At 30.6% G+C, this 25,083-nt stretch overlaps 5 protein-coding genes across 5 annotated transcripts; 4 read left to right on the forward strand and 1 right to left on the reverse strand.

Moving 5' to 3' along the window:
- Positions 1 to 618: 618 nt before the first annotated feature.
- LOC106797034 (putative disease resistance protein RGA4) lies at positions 619 to 1,560 on the forward strand. The gene has a single exon (XM_014770712.1). It carries the CDS (start codon positions 619 to 621, stop codon positions 1,558 to 1,560), a length of 942 nt encoding a protein of 313 aa, XP_014626198.1.
- A 3,333-nt stretch (positions 1,561 to 4,893) lies between these two features.
- Positions 4,894 to 5,887, forward strand: LOC100816414 (BON1-associated protein 2). Its single transcript, XM_041012118.1, has one exon. It carries the CDS (start codon positions 5,028 to 5,030, stop codon positions 5,487 to 5,489), a length of 462 nt encoding a protein of 153 aa, XP_040868052.1. The 5' UTR covers positions 4,894 to 5,027; the 3' UTR covers positions 5,490 to 5,887.
- A 7,440-nt stretch (positions 5,888 to 13,327) lies between these two features.
- Positions 13,328 to 14,237, forward strand: LOC100816941 (BON1-associated protein 1). The gene has a single exon (XM_003551601.5). It carries the CDS (start codon positions 13,490 to 13,492, stop codon positions 14,030 to 14,032), a length of 543 nt encoding a protein of 180 aa, XP_003551649.2. The 5' UTR covers positions 13,328 to 13,489; the 3' UTR covers positions 14,033 to 14,237.
- Positions 14,238 to 14,643: 406 nt separating this feature from the next.
- LOC100785943 (E3 ubiquitin-protein ligase At1g63170) lies at positions 14,644 to 19,445 on the reverse strand. Its single transcript, XM_003552308.5, has 5 exons — positions 18,708 to 19,445; positions 17,909 to 18,028; positions 17,673 to 17,805; positions 16,014 to 16,175; positions 14,644 to 15,166 (listed from the first exon to the last, which is right to left on the reverse strand). The coding sequence occupies exons 1-5, from the start codon at positions 19,247 to 19,249 to the stop codon at positions 14,996 to 14,998; spliced, it is 1,128 nt and encodes a 375-aa protein (XP_003552356.1). The 5' UTR covers positions 19,250 to 19,445; the 3' UTR covers positions 14,644 to 14,995.
- Positions 19,446 to 22,866: 3,421 nt separating this feature from the next.
- On the forward strand, positions 22,867 to 24,174 carry LOC102664582 (pentatricopeptide repeat-containing protein At3g47530). The gene has a single exon (XM_041012119.1). It carries the CDS (start codon positions 22,904 to 22,906, stop codon positions 23,831 to 23,833), a length of 930 nt encoding a protein of 309 aa, XP_040868053.1. The 5' UTR covers positions 22,867 to 22,903; the 3' UTR covers positions 23,834 to 24,174.
- Positions 24,175 to 25,083: the final 909 nt, after the last annotated feature.

Consider the following 25,083-nt stretch of genomic DNA (forward strand, 5'->3'; position numbering starts at 1 on the left):
TTGAGATACCTCGATTTGTCTCGCAACAACTTCAACAAACTTCCTATTTGCATAGGTGAGTTGCTGCATTTGCAGACCTTGCAACTGTCCCACTGTCTCAAGCTTAAAGAATTGCCGGATGATGTGAACTATTTTGCGAGTTTGAGGCATCTGGAGGTGGATGAATGCACAAATCTGATGCACATGCCATCTGCGTTAAGGAAACTGACTTGGCTTCGGTCATTGCCGCATTTCGTGACCAGCAAACGCAACAGTCTTGGAGAACTCATTGATCTCAATGAGGTCCGGGGAGAGTTGGAGATTTCACACTAAGAGCGTTTCAAATTGAAAGGATCACGGCCTGAGAGTGCCTTTTTGAAAGAGAAGCAACATCTTGAAGGCCTCACATTGAGATGGAATCATGATGACAATGACGACCAAGATGAAATCATGTTAAAACAACTGGAGCCTCATCAAAATTTGAAACGATTATCCATTATAGGCTATCAAGGTAATCAATTTCCAGGTTGGTTGTCATCCCTCAATAATCTTGTTGAGATTAGTTTGTACAAATGCTCCAAATGCCAGTCTCTCTCCACACTGAATCATGTCCTTGTCAATCTTGAAAAACTCACACTCATGAGTTTGGACTCTCTAGAGTTCATAAAAGACAATGGCAGTGAGGATCTGAGGCTAAAACAAGTACAAATATCGGATTGCCCAAAGCTCACCAGTTGGTGGAAGAATCCGGAAACACACAATACTACTGTATTTACTGCCATATCAGAATTGGTAGTCGAATACTGTCCCAAGCTGGTTAGTTTGCCTCTGTTTCCTATGCTTGATTATAGATTGGTTTTAGAAAGCTTCAACATGAAACTGTTGTTGAACACCCTAAGACACAATTCTACGGGACCAGATCCTTCCCTCTCCAAATTGAATCATTTGACAATGATAAATGCGGATGAGAAACAATATCAACGAGAAGAGAAGATGCTGAAAAACTTAACTTCTCTATCATCACTTGACATCAAGAACTGCAAAGCTTTGAAGTTTATCAAAGGTTGGAAACATCTCAACTCACTTGAGATTTTGCATATTACTAACTGTACTGATATTGATCTACCAAATGATGAATGGGAAGGTTTGAAAAATCTCAGTAATCTGATCATAGAGGATATGTCAGATCTAAAGTCTCTTCCAGAAGGAATAAAACACCTTACCAATCTGGATAATCTAGAAATCAGAAGTTGTCCCAATTTAGAGGTTGTGCCAAAGGAAGTTGGTGAAGGCCTCAACGACTTCACATTTATTGTTATTGATGATTGCCCCAAGATAGCTTCATTGCCTGAAAGCTTGATCAACAACTTCATAGGGTTGAAAATTGGAAACTGCCCCTTGTTGGAGCCTTGGAACAAAAGTAGACCAAAGCTTCCCCTACAAGCATCAGACATACAGGAGGAACAAAATTTGACTTCACCAGATTCAAACAAAACCAGTAATGAAATTCAAAATGTGATTCCTCCAACCAATTCTCGTCCCCAGTGCAATTACTGCGGTACGTTTGCAAGCCTATACTAGCTCCATGCATTTGAATGTATGCCAGCCTATGAAGCCTAGATACGAGATACGATACGGATACGATACGACACAGATACGAAGATACGGAAAATTTTTAAAATTAAAGATACAATACGTCTTGGATACGTTAATAAAACATATAAAAAGTTATATATAGTTTCAGATTTTTTTTCTAGAACAGTTTGATTTTTCATTGGAATAGCTTCAAATTCATATTAAAAAATAAAACATGAAAAATCAGGACATAATATCAATGTTGCCTAGACTAGAAAATGATATGAAGCTTGAGATTTAGAATTCTGATATGAAGCTGCATGTTCAAAACAAAAGTAAAAATACGAAAAATGGGAACCCCAACGTCCAACAGGATACCTCGTTTCCAACACAGGCAATTGATGGACAACCCATGATCACCCCATTATCTTTTCTGGACTCACGACGCCGTTCCAATGATGACGCCGCTCCATGGGAAGTACTGGTCCAGTGGCAATGATTATCCCCGGACGACACCTCTTGGGAAGATTGGGAGCAGTTGCGTGACACATATCACCTTGAGGACAAGGTGCTTTTCCAAAGACCAGGGAAACCAAATTGATAGGTGCAGGGGATGTCTGGCTTTGAGGACCAGTGCCTCCAGAACTAAGAAAGGAGAAGAGAATTGCAATAAAAAGGAAAAGTATTATTTTCATATCTTGATTGTTTGATTACATAGGTATTTATAACAATTCCTAATAACAAATTTTGGACTGGCTTGTGTGCAGGAATATTCCTATAACAGAATTAGTTTGTATTTGTCTGGCTGAGAGAGACAATTCCAATCAAGCTAGATATGGAGTAGTGCTAGCTGAATTTGCTGAAGATTCAATCCCTGGTTTACCCTTATGCGTAATCATCCAAGTATGCGGGCCTTGTCACCTTTCGTTTGGGCTTCTCTACTAACTGCAACCTCTGTTCATCCTTGTTGGTAAGTTCCTTCCTTGTCCCTGTGTCTATGTTTGAGATCTCTGTTGCTCTATCATTGGTGCAAAATTTAAAATTGGAGATATGGTAAGTGTAGGATGCATGATTGGATATTGTCACTAATAAGCTCTAACGATGATCTTGAGAGTTATTGCTCCCAAGCGATTCTTACATATGAAGTATTGGAGTGAGTGAGATAAAGTCCTATACATCATGAAAAAATTTGAATATCATATCAATCAAAAAAAAATGTTAGATTAAAATATAACGTCAAATTTTTTTATATAATTATTACAATCATGAAAGCCATAAAAACAAACATATTCATACTTCATTTTGTAGGAGCAAAAATAATAAAACATATAAAAATATTTTTTAAACGTCTTTTTCCATGACATTTTTCATTAACTTATAAAAATATTCGTTTTTTTCTAATTGAAAGGATTTGACATTTTAAATAAACTGTAAAAAATGTAAAATAAAAATAATGTGAACTAAATATTGTTTTAGGTTAATATTTAACATAAAAAGTGTATTATTGATCATGATTATGATAAATGAAAATTATAAATTTGGGTAATCTTATATATATATAACATACCAAAGTGACATTTTTATTGAATTTTTTCTTTAAATTAAAAAAAAATTAAAAAAAATCGGTGCCGACCTGCCGCTTTTTTTAAAGCTTGATAAAATTATTATAAATATAGGACAGGGACAAAATAAAATTCGGCGCCGACCTGACGCTTTTTCAGAAAGTTCTCTCCGAGAGTAGAACGCACGCAAAGCCCCACGTGAACCATGAGGATTTCGCGCACGCCCAGCTTATCCGTATTAAATTAAGAATTATGATATTCTTAAAATATTTTTATAATTTAGTCTTATAATTTGTTTTATTAACTCTTATTATAATATTCTTGCATACACACAATATTGCATTTAATCATTCTTCATTGGATTACATTTTTTATGAATTGTGTTACATATATTTAATCTTATAATTTGTTTTATTATCTTCTATTACAATATTCTTACGTACACGATTTTTTTTATCGATATATTATATTCTTATAATGAGTAACGATATATATGGACAATTACATGTTTAGTTAGAACTGTGTCTTTTCTACCAAGGCTTAGGTTCTTTGCCCCCCTTGGTTCCTTGTATTGTTTTTTCTTCTTCCTTTGATTAGTGCATTTATAAATATTCAATTAGCACTCGTTTTTTTCTATTTCTTTTTTCTTACCTAATTACGTTAAATTATCTATCACATTTACATTTCTATTTTGTCTATTTCGTTCTCTCTTTTGGTGTAGATTAACACAATGTTTTTGTAAATCATTATTCTTAATCAAAAACGGATATTACATCTGGTTTTTCTTCTTCTCTTCTTTCTCTCATATGTTGAACTTGAAAAATTATGATTGATGAGCATTGGATTTGAGTTTAGCAAAATTGGCTAATCTTTCATGACGTAGTAAATTTAAGTCTGAATATTCATTAAGATAGATAATTATATTTAATGTATATAACCATGTTGAGAAAAAAAACGAACTAAAATATACTACTTTCATTTCAAATTATTTGATCTTTAATATTTTGTTACACAATAAGAAAAACTATAACTATTACTCTAAGAACATAATATCTATTAAAGACTAGTAGTAATTTAACTAAAATATTTTCACTCTTTCTTAATTTCTATATATACATTATTGAGTATTCTAAAAGGATGTTTGTTTCACGAAATTGTTTTGCATTCCCATGAAGCACATCTAAAAGAATATTATAGTTGAGAATGCTATTTTTTATTGAATATAAAAATGCGTTTGTTTAATTTTTGACAATTTTAGGAATATTTTTAAAGTTAAAATAATAAATGAAAAATAAAAGTAAAATTGGAAGTTATAGGGGAATTAGAAAATAATTTGTCATGTTCCCATGGAATTTAACTTTCCCGCCCCCATTAGTATGTGGAAATAAAAGTTATGCAGACATGAAGACATGAGAATATAATTCTATACATAAACATTTGCTAATAAGCTTGTAACAAACATAAGAATAAACATTCTTATCTTCATATTCTGGTGCAAGATAATTTCATAAAAAAGAAAAACGCCTCCTAAGAAAATTATATTTATTAGAGGAGAAAATTTGAACAAATTTTTTATATTGAAAACTGAAAACACCAATCAAACTAGAAATCAAAATAAGTGGTTTGTTGTACCACAAAATAAAAGTTAAAATTTAATGAATTTGAAATATATGGAGTAAGTAAAATTCACGTGGGAAACCAAGATAAAGAAAAATTATTGTACGGTATGCATGACAGACACATAACACGTCTCTATGCAGTTCATGCACTTATGCACAAATCCCTAATTAATATAAGTGTGAACCACACCAACCCATCCCTTCACTCCTTTTCCTTTCTTTTTCTCTCATTCCATTCACATTCTCAACCCAACACACAACTTCCAACCATATTCTCTCGCCACTTCCTCACATGGACGCAAAGAGAACCCTAGAGCTCACGGTTTTATCGTTGGAGGAGCTCCACGTGGACTGGAAGCACGCCGCGGAGAGCCTCTACGTGGTGGTACGGGCAGAGTCCATCACCAGCTACTCCACGGGCACGGCCACCGAAAGCGGTGGCAACCCGTCGTGGAACGAGAAGCTGGTAGTTGACGTGCCCGTGCATGCGAGGTCCATCACGCTGGAGGTGAAGTGCAAGGACGCCCCCAGCGTGAAGGACCTCGGCATCGCGAGGATAGCCATCTCGGATTTCCTCGGTGGCGGCACGATGGCGCCGGAGCAGTGTTTGCAATTTTTGAGTTACAGGTTGAGGGATTGGGAAGGGAGGCGCAGTGGGGTGATTAATTTTTCCGTTAGGGTTAGGGCTACGGAGAAGGCATGTTCTTGCTCCGGGGACGTTGTTATTGGCGTTCCCATTTTGTGGAACAGGTAAAGGTGTGTTTGGAGTTGCGGTGCGGTGGTGCCAAATCGATCACGTTGAAGCACTCTTTATTTTCACTTCCGTTTTTTTTCTCACGTCGAAAACACGATTTCTTCCACCCATGGGTGTATATGGCACAAGTGTCTACAATTATTAATAGAATTGTGTGTGTCCATTTATCTTTATCTTTTTCTTTTTTTTTTACCTTTTTTTATTTTACTTCAATTTGGTGTCTCATTGTGAGAACAGATCTACGTTTGTGTTTGCAGGCAGAATTAGAATGAAGCTTAGTCACATGCGTTTCGGTGCATGTGCAGCTCATGGAATTCGGGTCTATGAATACAAGCTTCACCAGTTAGTTATATATTCATAGTCTCTTTCAATAAAATAGGTACTCCTCTTAATTATAAGAAGAAGTGTAAATGTTTTTTTTTGTTTCTATTTAGAGAGATGTAACTTTCTTCTACGTATTTAGTGAGAAAAATTCTATTACTTATTATTTTTTCTTTATTAGTTGAAGGTTTTTTACATTGAAATATTAAGCCGATTTCTAATTTCCAACTCTAATTTAGTTTATCAAAATTATTTCTATAAGGTATCAAAGTCATCGAATGAGGATTAATTACATTTCATACATGTTATTATTGAGTGATGATGCAAAAATATCCCTACTTTTCAAACACCTAACAAATAATCATAATTTTTTCTCTATTTTTTTCATGTCACATCATAATATTTGTAATACTTATAATTTTTTTTTATCTCTCACTAGGTATGTAATGACACACTAGATGTTCATGAATATTTTACCGTTATTAATTGAGAGTTCCTATTCATAGTTATTATTCACATGTGCAATTGTATTGTATATTTTACAATGATTGTTAACGTGTTGAATTTTTTCTAGTGTGACAATACAATATTTTCGTATAGGATGCTATATTTTATAGTGTAATTAAGCAATAGTTCATTAAAAAATATTATAGCAACAAAATATATATGTTCAAAAGAATTATCTGCTAATTAATGTCTTGCAACACTTCAAGATGCAAAGTTGTAACCAATTTCTACTCCATTTTTTGTCAAAAGTTATCCTCGACCACGCGCGTGCTCATCAACGAAGTAGAAATGACAGAAATGTGTTGGGTTTCTAATGCATCAGTTTTGGAAAACCTTATGTACACATGCAATAATTTATACGAGACTAGATATTGACCAAGTTATTGGAATGATTAGTTCATTTGTGACAATTTCCACTGGAGAGCATTTGAATATTGTTAAGAGAATCCTATAAGACACATTAAAAAAACCTTGGGTACAAACAATTTTGAGACAATTAAAGTACTTTGTTGCAGGGAATCGAATCTTTTATTCCAGAACAAAACACATATATATGGTAGAAGACAATGTAGATTTGCAAAAGGTTCATTTTAAAGATATTCTAATATCATGGCAAAGCCCATCAATGATTATTAGTTTATATGGTGCGGATCGTGATCCTTATAGTCATTGTATAAGAAACATAAGCAATAGAAGAAATTTGAGCTTAACTCAACCCTAAAAGTTAGCTCAAAGGGTGAAGATTGTCCTCACCTTATATATTATATCTTGACACTATCTTTAATCAATGTATGAGGTGACTTGGAGACTTAGGTTTTTTTTTTTTCAATTCACTCCCTTACACCAAATACTCTTTGGGCTTGGTATGCAGTCCTTTTTGAATGGATCTAGGATAGATCCTGATACCAAGAAGAAATTTGGGCCTAACTCAACCCTAAAAACTAATTCATAGAATGAGGGTTACCCTCGCCTTATATGCTCTATCTTGAGTTAATATGGGACTTAAGTTTTTTTCTAGTTCACCCCCTCAGGTCCAACACTCTTTGGGCTTGGTGCGTGGTCCTTTTTGAATGGATCTAGGATAGGCTCTGAGGGGGTAAATTGGAAAAAAAAACCAAATCCGCAAGTCCCACATTGATTAGAGATAGTGTCAAAATATAATATATAAGGTGAGGACAATCTCTCACTCTTTGAACTAGTTTTTAGAGTTGAGTTAGGGTCAAATTTTTTTTATAAGAAATTATTAAAAAAAAATTAATAAAAAATTAGTAATAGAGAAATTTAAAGGCTCACAAAAGTGACTTTAATAAGTGGAAGATTATCAGAATATAAAGCCGCTTTTGTGGCTTAACTTAATAAACTAAAGGGCACTTTTTTTCTTCTTAACTTTATGTTCTGGGCCAATAAAATTCGTTGACAGGTAGAACAAATCATGTAACACTAGAAGGAGGATTTTTTTACCTTATTATCTTATTTTAAAGAGATGTACTCTCTTATTACAAGAAAGAATACAACTGTTCTTTCTTTGAATTTTTCTCTCTGAAGCGCGAGAAAATGAGAGGAATTAGTATTGAGCAAAAGCTTTCCCGTCTAACTACCTTCCTCTGCATGAAATGAATGGAGCAAAACAGAAACGCATGGAGTGGGTTCGGGTTTATGGACTGGCCCGTGACCCGACCATGGACCAAATTTTGTTTTTTAGAATCAACGATTATACAGAATTTTAAATTCGTCTTGCAAAATTCATGAATTGTGAGGGTTTGAACCATGGGATCTGTGAGCCCGCCGCTAAATTCAATTTATATTTTAATCTAAAATTTCTTAATATTTATATTGAAAATTTATTTGGTTGTGTTAAAATTTTTATAATTAAGTATTTATTAAAGATTTATTAAGACTTTTTATGATATATATATGAGTATAACTGATTATTTTTAAAATATATATATTTATTTTAAAATTTTAATATTTTTATAAAAAAAAATTAGACATATAAACCAGCCCGTTTGGGTCCCAAAGAATTTATAAGGACGAACCAATTAAGTCCATACGAAATGGATTGACCGAGTCTCTGCTGTGAATGTAAACTTATGCATATGGGCCTTACAAGTCGGGCTGGCACACTTACCCATGGAGCAATTTGATCGTGATTTCTGAGCGAGCTTTTCCAATAATAAGAATAATGCTTGTTTTTCTCGTGAGAAAACCTATAATGCTTCTTAGCCTAGTCGATTGTGATTCTAGCATTATCGATTTGAATTTTTTTTAAAACAAAAGAAAATCTAGTTGTTAGTTGTCAAATCATCTATCTAAATAAAACTAAAAATTAAAACTAATTTAGTCTAAAAATTAATTTAAAAATAATTTTTTATCACTTTAAAATCATATAACTTTTTACATCTTCAAACCATTAATTAAAAAAACAACTTTGAAGTCAAAATCATTAATTGTTTTACTACTTTAAGTAAAAAATAAAAACGAAAGTCGTTCACTTTTTATTACTTTAGTTAAAAAAAAACAAAAAACAAAATCATTCATCTTTTTATAACTTTATTATCCGCCGGAATCGTGAATTATCATACCATACTTCTATTTAAGTATCAATTCAAAATTTACCTCATTTGCTAAATTACAGAAAAATTATTCCGTTTTAGTACTTTCGCTGTATTTCTTGTCTAAGTATATATAAATCTAAACACATGCATGTACTTGGAAAATTTAAAGTCTAACACCCACTTGTAACATTCTTCCGTCTATATATACAAATGTAAACACATGTACTTGGGAAAAAAAATGTTAAGATGCATATAAATAAAAGTTTTCTTCCTTTTTTTTTTATAGACACCCCTACCACCATATGGGTTATAATATTTATATTCCTTCTCCCTTTTGTGATCTCATCAATAAGTAATTATAATAAATACTGTACCAAATCTTTACATCTTAAAAGAATGCATCAAAGTACCACACTTTCTCATTATAAAACGTTCCTCTCACAATAAAGAAGAAGAAAAATAAAGAAGAAAATAAAAAGAAAAGAAGAAGGACAGTTTTAATTTTTCTCCTTCATTAAGCTACGCATTTTATTTTACAAGTTAACGCAAGCGAGCTATCGTAATTCTGACGTTCGTCTTGGCACAGTGGATGACAATAATAATGCTGGAGAATTATCATCCAATTTCCCCCTTGACTTGGCCTATAGTCAATATCTCAACATTATTAAATATGTATAGGTTTTGTATAACGAATCTCAAATAAAAATGAGAATCTTCAATAACCAATAAATTAAAATTTAAACATTTGTCTTATTATAAATTCTATCCATTAATATTATGATTATTTTATAAATTTGTATAGTCATAGCTGGATTGCAGTTCATCTTTTTGAACTACAAACAATAGCCTACTGCAAGTCTAAGTGACAGGAAATTATATATAACTTTAATTTTAATTTTTTTTAATTTTATTACATATATTTTTATATTTTAGTATAATTTTAATTATTAAATTTTAATTAAAAATTATAGATTTTTAATTTTATACGTAAATGATATGAAATAAAAATCAAAGATAATGTATTAAATATGATATTTATAATATTAATAATATAATTTAAAATAAAATAATTATCTAAATTTTATTAATTTGTTGAATTCCATTTTTACTCGAGGTCAATTAGAAAAGCCTATTTGTATATACACATAGGCATAGCGGAACATATATGTATATGTTTATCCATCATTAATGTATCTGGAGGAATTTCATTTTGGGGAATCATATATGTATATGTTTAATTTATCCATCATTAACGTATTTGAAGGAATTTCATTTTGAGTGAGTTTAAATTAAAAGATAAATAAGTTAGCGTTTAAAATTATTTAACTGATTTAAAATTTATGTGGTTAAAATAATTAATTCGTTTGATAAACGAAAATTTATTTCACTAGTTCATAATTCTAATAAAAAAGCTGAGTTAAAAGTGTCAACTATTTTTTTATCAATCTCACTATTGTACTATAAATCATCATTTACTTTTTAAAAAAATCTTAAAATTCCTTTATTCTCATCAAGTATCATATATTTACAATATTAAATCATAATGTAAATTTATTTATGTTATCTTATTTTATTCAATGAAAAATATTTAAAAATGAGTATAAATGAAAGAATTACTATTCTAATTTTAAATAATAACGTATTCAAAATAAATCAAAAAATGAAAGTCAAAATAATTTTAAATTATTTATGGTAACTAAATTTCAAGTTACAACTACGTAAGTATATATATATATATATATATATATATATATATATATATATATATATATATATATATATATATTATACTTATTAATGAGTTGATATTATCAATGCAAACACTTTAATCCAATTTCTAGTTTGTTAATTTTTAGCATTTTAGTTTTGATATTTATGAAACACATCCTCTAACACAAATTTGAATTTCTTTTTTGTTTAAATAACAAAACATGATCTGTTTATGCTACAAAAAAAAATACACAAACCACTTATGGAAATAAATAATTGAACTTTTAGAAGTGTATTTTGATTAATTTAAGTTTTAAAAATAAATGATAGATTATGTTAGCAAATTTCCACAGGAAATTAAATCGGGGGACCATTTTAAATATGCAAACAAAGACGCAGACGGAGAAAGAGAAAATCTCCATATCTAACAGCTTTATATGTTTAGAAAAGTAAAGATTCATATAATCTTCAGTTATACTCGGTGGAAGAGGACCAGTTAGCACTGAAATTTACTTTCCAACTTTTGCTTTTTATTTTGCTTTGTAATTGGAAAGAAAAATAATTTCCTTTATAATAGTGACAGACAGAGAAAACAAGCTCGGGATCAAAGACAGTAGTTCAAAAAAGAACTACACTTCCTTGTTTGAATTTTTTATATATTTATACTTGTAACTTTTAACTTAATTTTTCTAGTGGTGTTTTAATTATCAACATATTTTCAAAGACTAAGAATTCTCGAAGTCATTAAGTTAATCAATGCAAGCAGCAAGCTCTGCACAATTCTTGAAGCTAAAACTATTTTGTGATATATATGTTTTATAATTTTATTGTTTCTTTATTCATTTTCATTAATTACATCATTCGTTTTTAATGATACTTTTTTTTTCTTCTTCTTATTTCTCCTGTACAAATTTATTAAGAGTAATTTCTCTATCCCTCCTTATATTTGTGCATGTACTGATAACTAATTAAGTCTAATTCAACAGAGGCGTTATTGACTGGTAAGAAAGAATATTGCTATATGCATACCAATTTCCACCTTATTTAAAATTTTCTCTATAGACCTAACAAGCACCAATATCATTAAAATCAACCCCGCGTGCTTTAATTAACCAAAGAGAAACTAAATTCATTGAATCCTTTTACAAAAATAAAAGATAAAGTAAATTAAGTTTTTCCTAGAAATTAAAATTAATTTTATTGCATAAGTTAATAAATAATTTTTTTATTTGTTTCTTGAAAAACCTGGTTTAACTTATTGATAATCTAATTTTAGTTTTTAATTTTTTTAATACATTATATCTTCTTATTTTCTTTTATTATTATTTTTTATTGATAAATTTATCCAACCAAAACAGAAACCAATTCTTAAATTTGCTGATATCATGCATTAGTGAACTAATATTAATTAGAATAAATTAATTTAATTATTTTTTATTGATATTGGTGATTTAGGTATATATTATATATAATTACAAAGTTTACTTTATTAATGGAGTATCACTCAGTTCACTAAAAAAATATGTGAATTATTTTGTAAATCTCTTGACAGAGAAAAATATATGGAGAGGGAGACTTTAGTCCCACCTCAAACTTCTTTCAATATTTATATATAGTATTTTTTTTAAAATACTATTAATAAATATAATAATAATTAATTATATATGCTAATTAATAATAAATACACTACCTCTGCTAAAAATAAAATTAAATAATACATGTAGTTAGTATATAATAATATATATTTGATGCTACTTCCACTAAAAGTAAGATAAAATAATGTATACTAATTGATAAGCCTGATAATTAATATCACTGGTTATAATCTTTTTAATACCGAACTAATCTTTTCAATAGTATATATTGAAACTAATTATAATCTAACCAAATATATATATATATATATATATATATTAATTAGAACTGTTGTTAAATTCAATGACTTTTAGGAATTATTTTATCTGATATTTTTTTTATTACGAGATCAATTTGGTGCTTGCAAGATAAAAAGGTCTTTAAAAAAATTGGGACAAAGATTATAGTAGTTATAAATACATATATTTTCTTCTTGCATCATTTGAAATAAAAATAAATAAATTTAATTTTATATATAAAACTAATAAATAATTTTATAAAACTTATTATTTATTAAATTAAAAGTTAGATATTTAAGTAATTAAAGTAAAAAACTAATTAAATTCAACCCCTTTGATGATTTCTATTGCAACTATCTTTGGTTCATACAAATAAATAAAAAAGCCAACTCTAAACAATAATAGGAGTGTAAGTGACGGAGAGAGTTATGTTGAGTTTTATCTATTTTTCATATCAATCCAATTAAACTTAATTATATTAGATTTGAATTGGGTTGGATTTGTCCTTTAGTTTTGCAACCTCAATCTAATAGTTTTTGACAGAAAAATATTATAAAACATTATATTATTTATATGATAAACATAAATATATACTGATAATATCATTTATAAAAGTGTGTTATTATCTTAAAATAAATCGAAAAAGATAAACTCAAATAATAGATTATCCTAAAATAAACAATATAATGAGGTAGGCTTAATTTAAAATTTTTATATTAACAATTTTAATTATAGATAGGTTGGATTGTGTTTTGATCTAATACACCACACCAAATTTATCATCCAATCCAATTTTAATCAATTTAATAAAACTAAAATCAATTCAATCAAACCCAAAAAAATTTAATTAAACTGGAATGGATGGATTGATGGATTGAATCCAATCTACATAGACTCATACTAATTAAAGAAGAAGAAAATAAGCACACGTTTCTTACCTCGTGGAAAAAAGGTCTTTTTAACCTTTCTATATTCTCTCTCAATCTAAAAAACTAAATCCCACATATCCTCTCACTTGTACTCATCTTAAAATATGGAAGCAAGAAGAACCCACACCATGGAGATCACGATTATATCCGCCGAAAACCTTTGCATGAACGGGAAGCCACTAAAAGACCACCCATACGTCGTCGTTCACACGCAGTCATGCACCAAATTCTTCACAACGAGGATGCCAACGCAAGAAGAAGGTGGGAGCAAGAGCACCAACAACAACCCTTCATGGAACGACAAGTTCAGGGTGGACGATGGAGACAGCGACTGCATCACGCTGGAGGTGCAATGCAAGACGTGGTTCGGCGTTCGAAGCGTGGGAGCTGCGCGAATAGCGGTTGCTGATTTTGCGGCGGAGAAAAGCTTGCAGTTGTTGAGTTATAGGCTTTGGGATGGGAAGGGTCGGAGAAACGGGGTCATCAATTTCTCGGTGAGGGTGGTGGAGAAACCTGCGGAGTCTGAATCTTTGTGTTCGATGCATGAGGCGGAAGCACAGAGAACGATTGGTGGAAATGATGATTCTAGAGGAATTGTTACTGGGATTCCTGTTTTCTGGAATTACCCTCTCAATATTCCAAGATGAATATATGTAATTTTTTTTTCTTGACTAGAAATGTTTTTTATTCCTAAGAATAAAAAATAAGTATTAACGGATTTATAGTATAATCAGTTGAGTTAGACTTTTGATTATTCTTGACTAGATTGAAGTAAGTAGTTTGTAATGTAAGCATGTTGAAAATGGTTTAGTTTCTGACACTAGTTTGTACAAAAACTAAATTGTATTTTATCAAGAGTTATGTTCACATTGTCGACCTCTTTTTTTATTAATTTGTTGACCTCTTCATTTCGGGTAATATATAACCTCTAATTATACATTGAACAATGCTTTTAGTATCAAAACAAAAATAAAAGAGAGAGAGAAAAAGCAAGTGTTTAAAATTTTCGTATATGTATATTGGTTTGATTCCACTCCTAATTTTAAGATTGAAGGATGAAATTGTATGGAAAAATCGTTAGGGATGCAAAAGGAGAAATCCACAAGGCTCAATTATGTTATTCTACTTCCAATTATGTTTATTCATTCACCACATATGAAGTGCCTTAAAGCTGCCTATTCTGTTTTCAGTGAGATCTATTCAGCGAGGCACTTATATTTTGCAATACCGAAATTACAGAACCAACAATATACACAGATTTGAATATTCTCATTCTAGCCTCCATGGCCTTGTCATTTAAAGAGATACATTTATACACAATAGGTCTGAGACATTGTGCAATAAATGTGACTCCTAATATAGGACATTGTGTCTACCTGGTCATGTCATCAACTGAAATGAGGTCTCAAATTCTCAATAGTTAATACACATTCTGCTGGAAACAAACTGTTCCCATTATGGTTAGGGGAGGAATATTGATGGGTTCATATCAAATATACACAGCACTAAAAACAGAAGAGGTCAATCTGGTGCTACTTTGCAACAAAGTGCTTGGTTGATGTGAAAAGGGCTCTGTTCTCCTAATCAATGCAATAGAAAAGGGAACTTGTTCAAACTTCTTGATAGTGGTTGCCAGTCCTCAAAATGTTAAACTTGCAGAGAGGGCAGGTAGCATTGATTAGCAGCCATTTGTCTATGCATGTACAGTGAAAATGGTGGTTGCAAGGAAGTTCTCTGAGCTCAGCATCATTATCATAGGCAGAAAGGCAGATGCAGCATTCCTGTTATTATACCACAATCATTCATGTCAGAAGTGGGATTTTTTAAGCAAAATTGAATTTTGCAGTCTCAAAATTGGGAAAAAGTGAAACCATCCATCAGCCTATATAGCTAGGAGGGCTAGCAGGCACAACATGCTAAGCATTAAAAACATGCAGCATAACCCCAGCTTTATGAACAAAAGTCTGAAGTACAACCAATAAGAAACTATACTTTAAATATTTTACTATGAACAAATGTTATGAGGAAAGAATAATTTTAAATTATCCCATAACTTTCTACTGCATATCTTCTTACTTCATAAATGAAAAATGTATTAAATATTTGTTTTAGTTTCAAAGACGTTAATACATTTATCTTTTTCATTATATACATTTTTTATATAGTATCAATAGGATATTGTAGGAACATATAGAAAGGCTCTATACATATGCACAAGAACTTACAATAATAGAGGTGGCTAGCTAGCTAGTATCCTGAACATTATGCTGATATTTTTAAATTTGTAAAAATTTTTAAAATAAAAAAGAAAAGAAAAGATATTGAAAATATATAGAAAAGATATTTAAAATCATAATAAAAAATATGTATGATTAAATTAAATAAATAAATAGAAAATATAATTTATAATTTGAAAGTATATATAACTACAATATGAGACAGAATTTTAAAAATTGATTATAGCTGGAATTTGGGAAAAAGAAAGAAATCTTTATATAAAAAGAAAAAGGTGTTTACTAAGTACACCTAAGTTACAACTTAAGAAAACCAAAGTTATATTATTTCGAAATTTGAAGCATAACATTTAGGAAGATAGGATCATTCTTTTTTAATAAACTAGCAACTTACTGCATCTTCTAAGGCAATAACATGTTCGGCGGCTGTCTCACTCTCAGTTTCGGTCATTATTCCTCTTGAAGATTCTTCAATATCACCTTCTTTCTTAAATTCCTTTATTATTCTAAACTTATATTTTGGCAACTGGTCAATCTCTTCCTTCGTTGCCCCTTCCTGTTACCACATCAAAGGTTAAAATTAAGACTGAAAAAGTTGGAAGAAAAAAGAATATGTCAAATGCATAATAGGGAATGAGACAAAATTGAAAATAAATCTATGATTGTATACATTAATGCTTGATGAATTTGTTGAAATCAAATGGGTTTAGGTAGGGAAGGAGAAAAAGAGAATTTTTTAATAATATAACATATTACTATCATATGTAATGATGCCTTACAGAATACAATGCTCTACGGCTCGTTTGCTTGTTCTTTTTTTTTTTTTTTGAACTAAAAGATATTATGTAATTATAATAATGGTGCAAGTTTTTTTAGGAAAAAAAACAAGATGAAAAAAAACTATTTTATTATTTTTTGCAAAAGCTAAAACTTATAGCTTCAAAAAAATGAGTAACTCAAGAGATTTGTGTTTGATTTTTAAAAACTATTTTGTAGAATAATTTTCAAAACTAATTTTTAGTACGGTGTGAACAAAAGAGTAAGTGGGGAAAAATGGGGCATCACAATCAAGAACATATCAGAGTAATAAAAAAATCAAAACAATCAAGAAATCTTTATTTATTTTCATTTTAAAAACTGAAAAGATGTATTACTTTTGAAAATAGTTTTCAAATACTACTCTTATCAAACATCTACTTGGTTTTCAAAAACAGAAAATAGTTTTCAAAAACAAGAAATAAAACATGCCATTTTACTAATAGAAAACTCTTATTCTAAGATAATCACTTTCAAGACATCATCTATATACTCTACAATGTTCTAAGTCACAATAATGATATTATGAGATATTTTCTAGATATTTCAACAGAATCATAGTAGTTTTAGAACATATGTGAATAAACCTTAGAGAAGGATACTCTGGTTTACAATGAAAATATGATGTCAATCACAGGGCAGAGTTTAACTAGCATGATTCAAAATGCACGCATACTAATTAATAGCCACAGAGGCCAATATACGCAAGAAAATAGAAAGACCTGCAATTCAGAATTGATATCCTCCTAAGCATATCAATGAAAACATTAACTGTCCTTGTAATGAACTTTTAAATCTTATAACTGCTTCAGTGAACCAAAACAAAAATTATTTTCATTTAATTGATTATATTAAGAATTGCCCCAAAAAGTTGAAATTCAACACTGCTGTTAGTACTTGGTATAATATACATACAAAACATCCCTCCACCTCATCCCTACTGACATTTAACTGGTTTTTGCTCACTCTAAAGATGTAGGCAGATGTTACTATCACATAAATTCATTTGCTTTGCTTCCATTTTCTGAGAAATGAAACTCACTGTACATTGCAATTTGTTTCCATTGATAAAATTAATCATTTTGCTGTTTCAAAAGAAAAAACTGTACATACTTGCAACATTGAGCACTGGCTACTCATTCCAAAATTTCATTTTGCCCATTTAGGAAATGAACAGGAATAAAAACTTGAGTGATCTCTAGACCAAAAAACTAAAATTAGGGAAAATCTTATTTACCGGATCTGCCACTACATAAAGAATGGCAAGTATGCATGGCAAACAACAGCAAACTGCGATTCCAATAAGACATGCAACAGAAACACAGATGAGTACAATCACGACGTCGAAAGCAAGAAATGTGATACAGAGCCTGCATGACACAACATGAATGGTGATTACAAAATGTGGCAAGGCAGAATACTACATAAAGAGAACAATTTAACAAACAAATATTGTTTCAAATTCCAACTAACCAGTAAAGCTGAGGTGAATCCCTTGTCAAACTTTGGCCACCAGCAGTTACCCAGTAGAACCCGACAATCCACCATATGAATGAAAGCATGGTATTCACGGTTTCTATATGCTTTGTGATGCTGACAAAACAATTAACAATAAATTTATCAACTTGTACAAGGTCAAAAACAAACAGTTCTAGACTCAACCAAGAATGCTAAACACTAAACAGAGTAAAGCATAAGTGATGTGGTTAAATTGTTACAAGTGGAAGGGAGGGACAAGTAGAGAATGCAAATGGACAAATGCATCAAGTCATGCCTCAATGCATAATTGAATGATTGAAATCTTGTAAATTTTTATTTCTTCACTCTCTACCACTGTCATTCATTGTCACTCTAATCGTGCATCTTCCGGAATGATACTTCTTGCACATCACCAGGGCACACACCACCGCCCATAAGAGGTAGGTAGAAGAATTCAAGCAGAAAACAAGGTGAAACCAGCTGTACCCAGATGGCAAAAGCTTCACACTCGTGAAGTAACGTGCATAATAGTGTCCTCCACAGCATTATTCCACACCACAAACTTTTCATTAAATCAAATTATTACCGTTGCCTTTTCACAATTTTAAAGTCCATCTTTTCCACAACTAATTGTAAATATATCAAGAAACTCATCAAGCTTCTACCAAGCACCCATTTTCGGACAATAGAGAAAAAAATAAAATTATATATATATATATATATATATATATATATATATATATATATATATATATATATCAACAAATTTTTTTTCCTTCAACTAAAATTGTACCTGTTTCCGTCACCCTCGAGAAACTGTTCCGGAGGATAAAACTCTTCGTCACTCTCGGAACTGAAGCTCCATTGAACGTGGCCCACCACGTTAGAACCGGGGTGGGTCCCACTCACTCTTCTTCTTCTTCTTCTTGTGAACTCAGCAACAACGCAGAGAGAGTGCAACGCGCCCTGCAGCAGGTACCCCACAATCCACGCCCTGAGCGGCACGCAGGGGTCCTCGTCGGTGCTCAGCGCTAGCACCGACGCGCCGATCGCGAGGAACACGGCATTCCACGCGACGTCGAGCGCCACCACCGGCCGCGAGTAGGCCCACTCGCTCTGCCGGCCCTCCACCTCCGCTGCCGCCGCCTCCCGCATGCGCACCGACGGCTCCCGCAGCATCATGCGCCGCCCGCTCGCGCGCCGGAAGAAGGTCGCCGCCGTGTGTAGGGGCGGCGGCGCGCGGCGGAGGAGGTGGCGGCTCCGGTGGATGAACGGGGCTGAGTCCAACCAAGGAGGGGAAGGGGGAGAAGATGATGATGGGTTTGGGTTTTGCATTGGAACTGAGATTGAAAGCTGAAACTGTTTTGGGTTTGCAGAAAAAATGAGAAAAATCAGAGTTTGGTTTTTTATGTTGTTGTTGAGTTGAATCTGCGAATGTGATCTTTGAACAGTTCCAGTGAGCTTTTGGAGTCACAAGAAAGATGATGGGTTTTGTATTGGTTCTCAATTCTGACTTTTCTCTCATGTTTTTGGACTACACTTAAATAAGGGTAAGAAATCAATACTGTTTTTCTGGCACACAATTTGGTCAAATTTCACATTAATTTTTAGATTTAGGAATTAATTATTTTTATTTTTATTTTATTTTCTATATGAATAATTCATGTTGATATATATGAAAAATCTATTACATCAATCATTAACATCAAATTCTAATACTACAAAAAATCTAGTTTTGACCAATAGTTAAAAGAATTATAATACAAGTACAACAACTTGATAATAATTTATAAAACAGCATATTTTATGTGTCTCTCTCCTTAATTATACTGTTTATGATAGTTTAAATTTAAATTTTTATTTTATTTTTTTCTCTCTCTTAATTATATATTTTGTGGTACAAATATCATTTATCAAATTAAAAAACTAAAACCCATTTTACCCAATAATAGAGAATTCAGATGAGGCTAAATGAAGAAAAAAACTGGATAATTGATTTCAGATTTCAGGTTATATAAAACAGTGTAATTCAATCAAAGCCCAAAAAAATAGAAATAAAGTGGTTAGATTGGGATTTTCTTCATTTAAGGGGGGAAGGTTTTGCAAATGCGACACTTGATAGGTTGATTGAGAAAGGGAATTATGCTTCATGATTACGAGAGAGACATTTTGGGATTTCTGGATTTTGACATGGAATCTGTTGAAAGTAATTTGTTTTTGTGGTAACTACCTGTACTAGTTAACTTCTTAAGGGTAGTACTTTATTAAAAATAAAAAAGTACTAGTAAATTTTAAATTTTAATGTATTAAATTTTAATTTTTTTATTGAATATGTATTATTTAGTAAATATCTAAAAATCTTAAGAAAATATTTCTTTTGTCCCAAAAATGAATGTAGTTTTATTCTTTAAAAAATAACTAATTAATGTTTTTACTTTTCAAGGGGATATTCAAATATTTATTTTAATTTTATCTTGTATTGTTTTGAAAGATTATATATATATATATATATATATATATATATATATATATTGAAATTAAAAGAGAAAATAAGGTTATTTTAATAAAATTATTTTTTAATAAATGTTAGTTTTCATAGAATAATTATTTTATTAGTCTATGAAAAAATCTTAAATATCATTTATTTTGGGACGTAGTAGTATTTGCAAAAATAACTTTAAATTCTTAATAAATGTCTTAAGAGATTTATAACAAAAACTTTCAATAAATAATTATTGGTTGTAAAGAAAAATTAAAAAAACGTTCCTACACATGAGCTCAATTCAATGATCTTGAAATGGATTCTCCGGGAACGAGGAATTGAAAAACTTGGTGGATTTTGTTGGTTGCTTGTGTGCATGAGGTTTATAATAGGAATTTTAAACTTTCAAAGTTTCAATTCGATATTTTTTAGGTTGGACTTAATTTAACATTTTAGAGGACAAAAAGACAGAGAGAACTAACGTGGAACGTGGACTTTCCAATGCTGAGAGCCAGATTTGTAGAGCTGTCTTGAACAGAGTTTTTTTTAAATAAAAAAAATAATTATCTGTTAGTATGTGATAATGTGGTTCAATAATTCAACCGAAAATTATTAACTTGATCAACTTTTATATTTTATCCCTTGTGTGCTTCTACAGAATAATCCTTCATAACCTCCTAGACTTGTGCGTATTTTTAATTGAAAAGCATAATATTTTATAATTAAATTAAGAAATAAGAAAAAATATTTGTAGTATTTTGATTGCAAGTAATTCAGTTGCTTGTTATAAGCAAGTGGTTTATCAATTAAGTTAAATTGAATGCAAATGAGTCAGTCAAAAAAGTGGATTTGAAAGAGTATTTTTAAGACTTCATGTTCTGCAGATACTAGTGTCACTTCTTTTTGTTATTTAAATGAAAGGAAGTCAAAAGAAACAAGAGTAATTAACCAACTACCAAACGTGGAAAAGGTCAACCACAATGCATTGTTTAACGCTATTGTTTTGACATACATTTTAAAATTTGTCATAAAAATGAATGTGCAAAATAATTATACTAAGATTCATTATTATTTATGTAAGTTTCCTTTCATTTTTATATTTTTTAATAAAATGGTATTGCTCAACCATATGCAACCCAACAACTTATTCTGAGGTTCTTAAATAAATCTCCCTCATCTATGTCTACTTTTTTTTTTAATTTAAGAACATTATCTCTCTAATGTAGTAATTCTATAAATTTAATTAGATGGGTAAATAATCATACATCATTGCATTTAAGGCAGTATAACTCACGTTAATTAATTAGGAGCGTAAGTGGTTTGAATTGATTTAGTTTAATTTTAAATTCAACTTAATTAAATTTAATTAATTTTTTTTTGTTTTTTTAACAACTCAACTCAATTTGATCCAACCTTAATTGGATTAAGCTAGGTTAGCAATTGAGTAATTAAATAAAATATTATCACTTTTCAACTTTTTAATGAAAAATACTTCAAAATGAGTAATTTAGCATTATTATTTCATTGTTTCTTAGTTCTTATAAGTTAATAGTTTGTATTTATAACTTCATTGATTTAAAATTCACACTTAATATTCAATAAAATTATTAAATTTGTTTTAAGGTCAATTATTAAATTAACTCAATCTCTAAAATCAAAATAAATTATTATGACTTACAAGTAAACGAGAGTAAGAGTTTAAGGATTTTGTTTTATCTATTTATTATTCATAATTTCTCACGTACAACATATAAAAAGCGGATAATTAATATTTTTTGTTATATACTTAATGCGTAATCCAGTTAGGTTGGATTTGAAATTCATCAACCTATTACTTAGTCCAATTCTAATCCCTTCCCAACCTTCTCCCTCTCCATCCTAACTCACATCTCAAGTGGTGGTGGGTTCCTCCTTGCTATTTCTTGTTCAAACAAAATTATGATTCTGCTATATATGTATTTATAATGGAATTACATTTTTATTGTGTATTTTAAAGCAATAGAATTATGATTCCATTACATATATTTTTTGGGTTTAGTTGTGTTTATTAAAAAACAACACAATGAAACTATGATTATATTGTGTGTTTCATTGGAAGACAATATGCATTCACAATTGTGTTGTGTGTTTAATTGGAAACCACAAACGAATTGTGTTTTATTAGAAGACACAATGCATTTGATTGTGTTGTGTGTTAATTGGAAATCATAATCAAATCGTGATTCATACGAACGATTGATATTGCACCGATAATATAAATAATTTATGTTGCATATATATTTAATATATTTGATATGCATACTAAAAAAGAAAGTGTTCAATTAACAAATTTGCATGGTTCAATTAATAAAAAAACACCATATATATATATATATATTAAAATAGTACAACGGAATCTAAATTCTATTGTTTAATTTTTTTAACCCCAATTGAATTGTGATTCCATTGTATTAAAAACCGGACACTTGAATTGTGCATATGCTGTGTTTGAAAGATGTTTGAGAAAGATGTCATCTCATGGGCCTCCCTTGTCACAGGTTATGCACAAAAGGACTCCCATGAAGAATCCCGGAAGATTTTTTTGTGACATGAGAATTGCAGGGGTAAGTCCAGACCAACTTATCGTTGCAAACATTTTGAGTGCCTGCACAGAAGTGACTCTTCTAAAATTTGGTAAGCAAATCCATTCTGACTTTATTAAATCAGGGCTAAGATCATCATTGTCAGTGGAGAATTCTCTTGTAACCATGCATGCAAAATGTGGATGCCTGGATGATCTTGATGCAATTTTTGTTTCAATGCACATTCGAGATGTAATTACTAGGACAACTCTTATTGTTTGTTATGCACAGAATGGCAAGGGAGGAGACTCCTTAAGATTCTATGATGCTAAGCTTGAGGAGGCGAAAGAAATACTAAATCAAATGGATGTGAAACATGATGCAACTGTATGGAAGGCACTCCTTGCTGCATGTAGAGTGCATGGTAACTTACAATTCGGAGAGAGGACAACTACAAATCTTTTTGAGTTGGAACCCATGAATGCTATGCCTTATGTTATGTTGTCTAACAAGCATTCTGAAGCACGAAAATGGGATGATGCTGCGAAAATACGAAGGTTGGTGAAATCAAAAGTAATAACAAAGGGGCCTGGATGCAGTTGGATTGAGATGAACTGCAGAGTGCGTACATTCATTTCTGAAGATAGAGGACATCCAAGGGAAGCTGAGATTTATTCCAAGATTGATGAAATCGTAAGAAGAACTAAGGAAGTTGGTTATGTTCCTGATATGAATTTTTTTTTGCATGACATGGATAGAGAGGGAAAGGAGGTTGGTCTTGCTTATCACAGTGAGAAATTGGGATTACTTGCTTCTCAAACAAGTGCACCAATTCGGATGTTTAAGAATGAGTTTGTGGAGATTGTTCTGCTATGAAATATATATATATCAGGAGTTTTCATTTGTCATATCATATTGAGGGATTCAAATTGTGTTCTCCATTTTAAGGAAGGATAATGTTCATGTGGGGATTACTGTTGGGATTTAATTTTAACCTTAATACTTGTCTTTCATACAGTTTCAAGGGGAATTGATACATGATAGTTTCAAGCTTATAGGGCAGTGTTGCACAAAATTTGCTCTGTTTCTGTTGTACTATCATCAAGGTTAAATTCATTTTTATGATTTTTGAAGTTAGAACATATACACGGAGAAATAAACCTTGTTCTAGAATATTAAGAGCTTAATGTATACAGAAATGGATTCTGAGACAGAGGAAGCAAAACTACTTTTTTTAATTAAAATTTGAAGCAAGTTGTACAAAAGATAGACATTTTTATTTTTCTAATTTCATGATTAAATATTTGCATCAGTGAAGAATCTAGCCAATAAATATAAGACACGTTGACACAATGTGTTCGGCTATCCAATGAGAATATTCCTTTCTTTATTCAGAGAGTAACTTGCAGAAATTAATTTATTTTTATCCAGTTTGTGGCTGCTACCTACAGCTAAAACGGCATGAATCAGAACAATATATGTTTTGGATTAAGTGAAAGAATAGATACCAAAAAATATTGTTTACTCTCCTAAAAGAGCATGGTTAATCCTTAGTCACTCATTGTTGTTTAAAATGAATGACTTTGTTTTTGTAATTTCTTAATTGTTCCAAAGTTGAATAAATTGAATTAATTAAATTTAATTTTTCTTGTTTGATCTCAGAATAATTAACTGGAAGAAAAGCGTCCTTGTATATTTAGATATTTAGCATGATCAGCGTACTTCATATTCATATGTATTTGAAAGAACTTATTTACAACTTTTCTAGATTTATCTTATAACATATATATAAATGTTTTAAAAAAAACTTGAAAATAACTCAAGACCTTTTAAGTTATTTTTATCTTATTTGAATAAGCTTCTTTATTTTTTTGGTAGGCTTTAAATAAGCTTTTTAGGATAGCTTATGAAAATAACTTGTATGAAAATAGTTTAACTTTGTTTTATCTTTGATTATACAAATAACTTAAACATAAACACTTAATAATCTCATATTATAAACAACTTATTTACCCATACACAGCAGAATAAAGAAAAGAGGCTTTCTTTGTTACAAAGTAACAAAAACAAAATAAAAAGGGGTCGAAAAAAGATGCCTACTCATCTGATGATTCCACATAGCCAAC

The sequence above is a fragment of the Glycine max genome, chromosome 18 (genome assembly GCF_000004515.6).
Source record: "Glycine max cultivar Williams 82 chromosome 18, Glycine_max_v4.0, whole genome shotgun sequence".
NCBI lineage: Eukaryota > Viridiplantae > Streptophyta > Magnoliopsida > Fabales > Fabaceae > Glycine > Glycine max.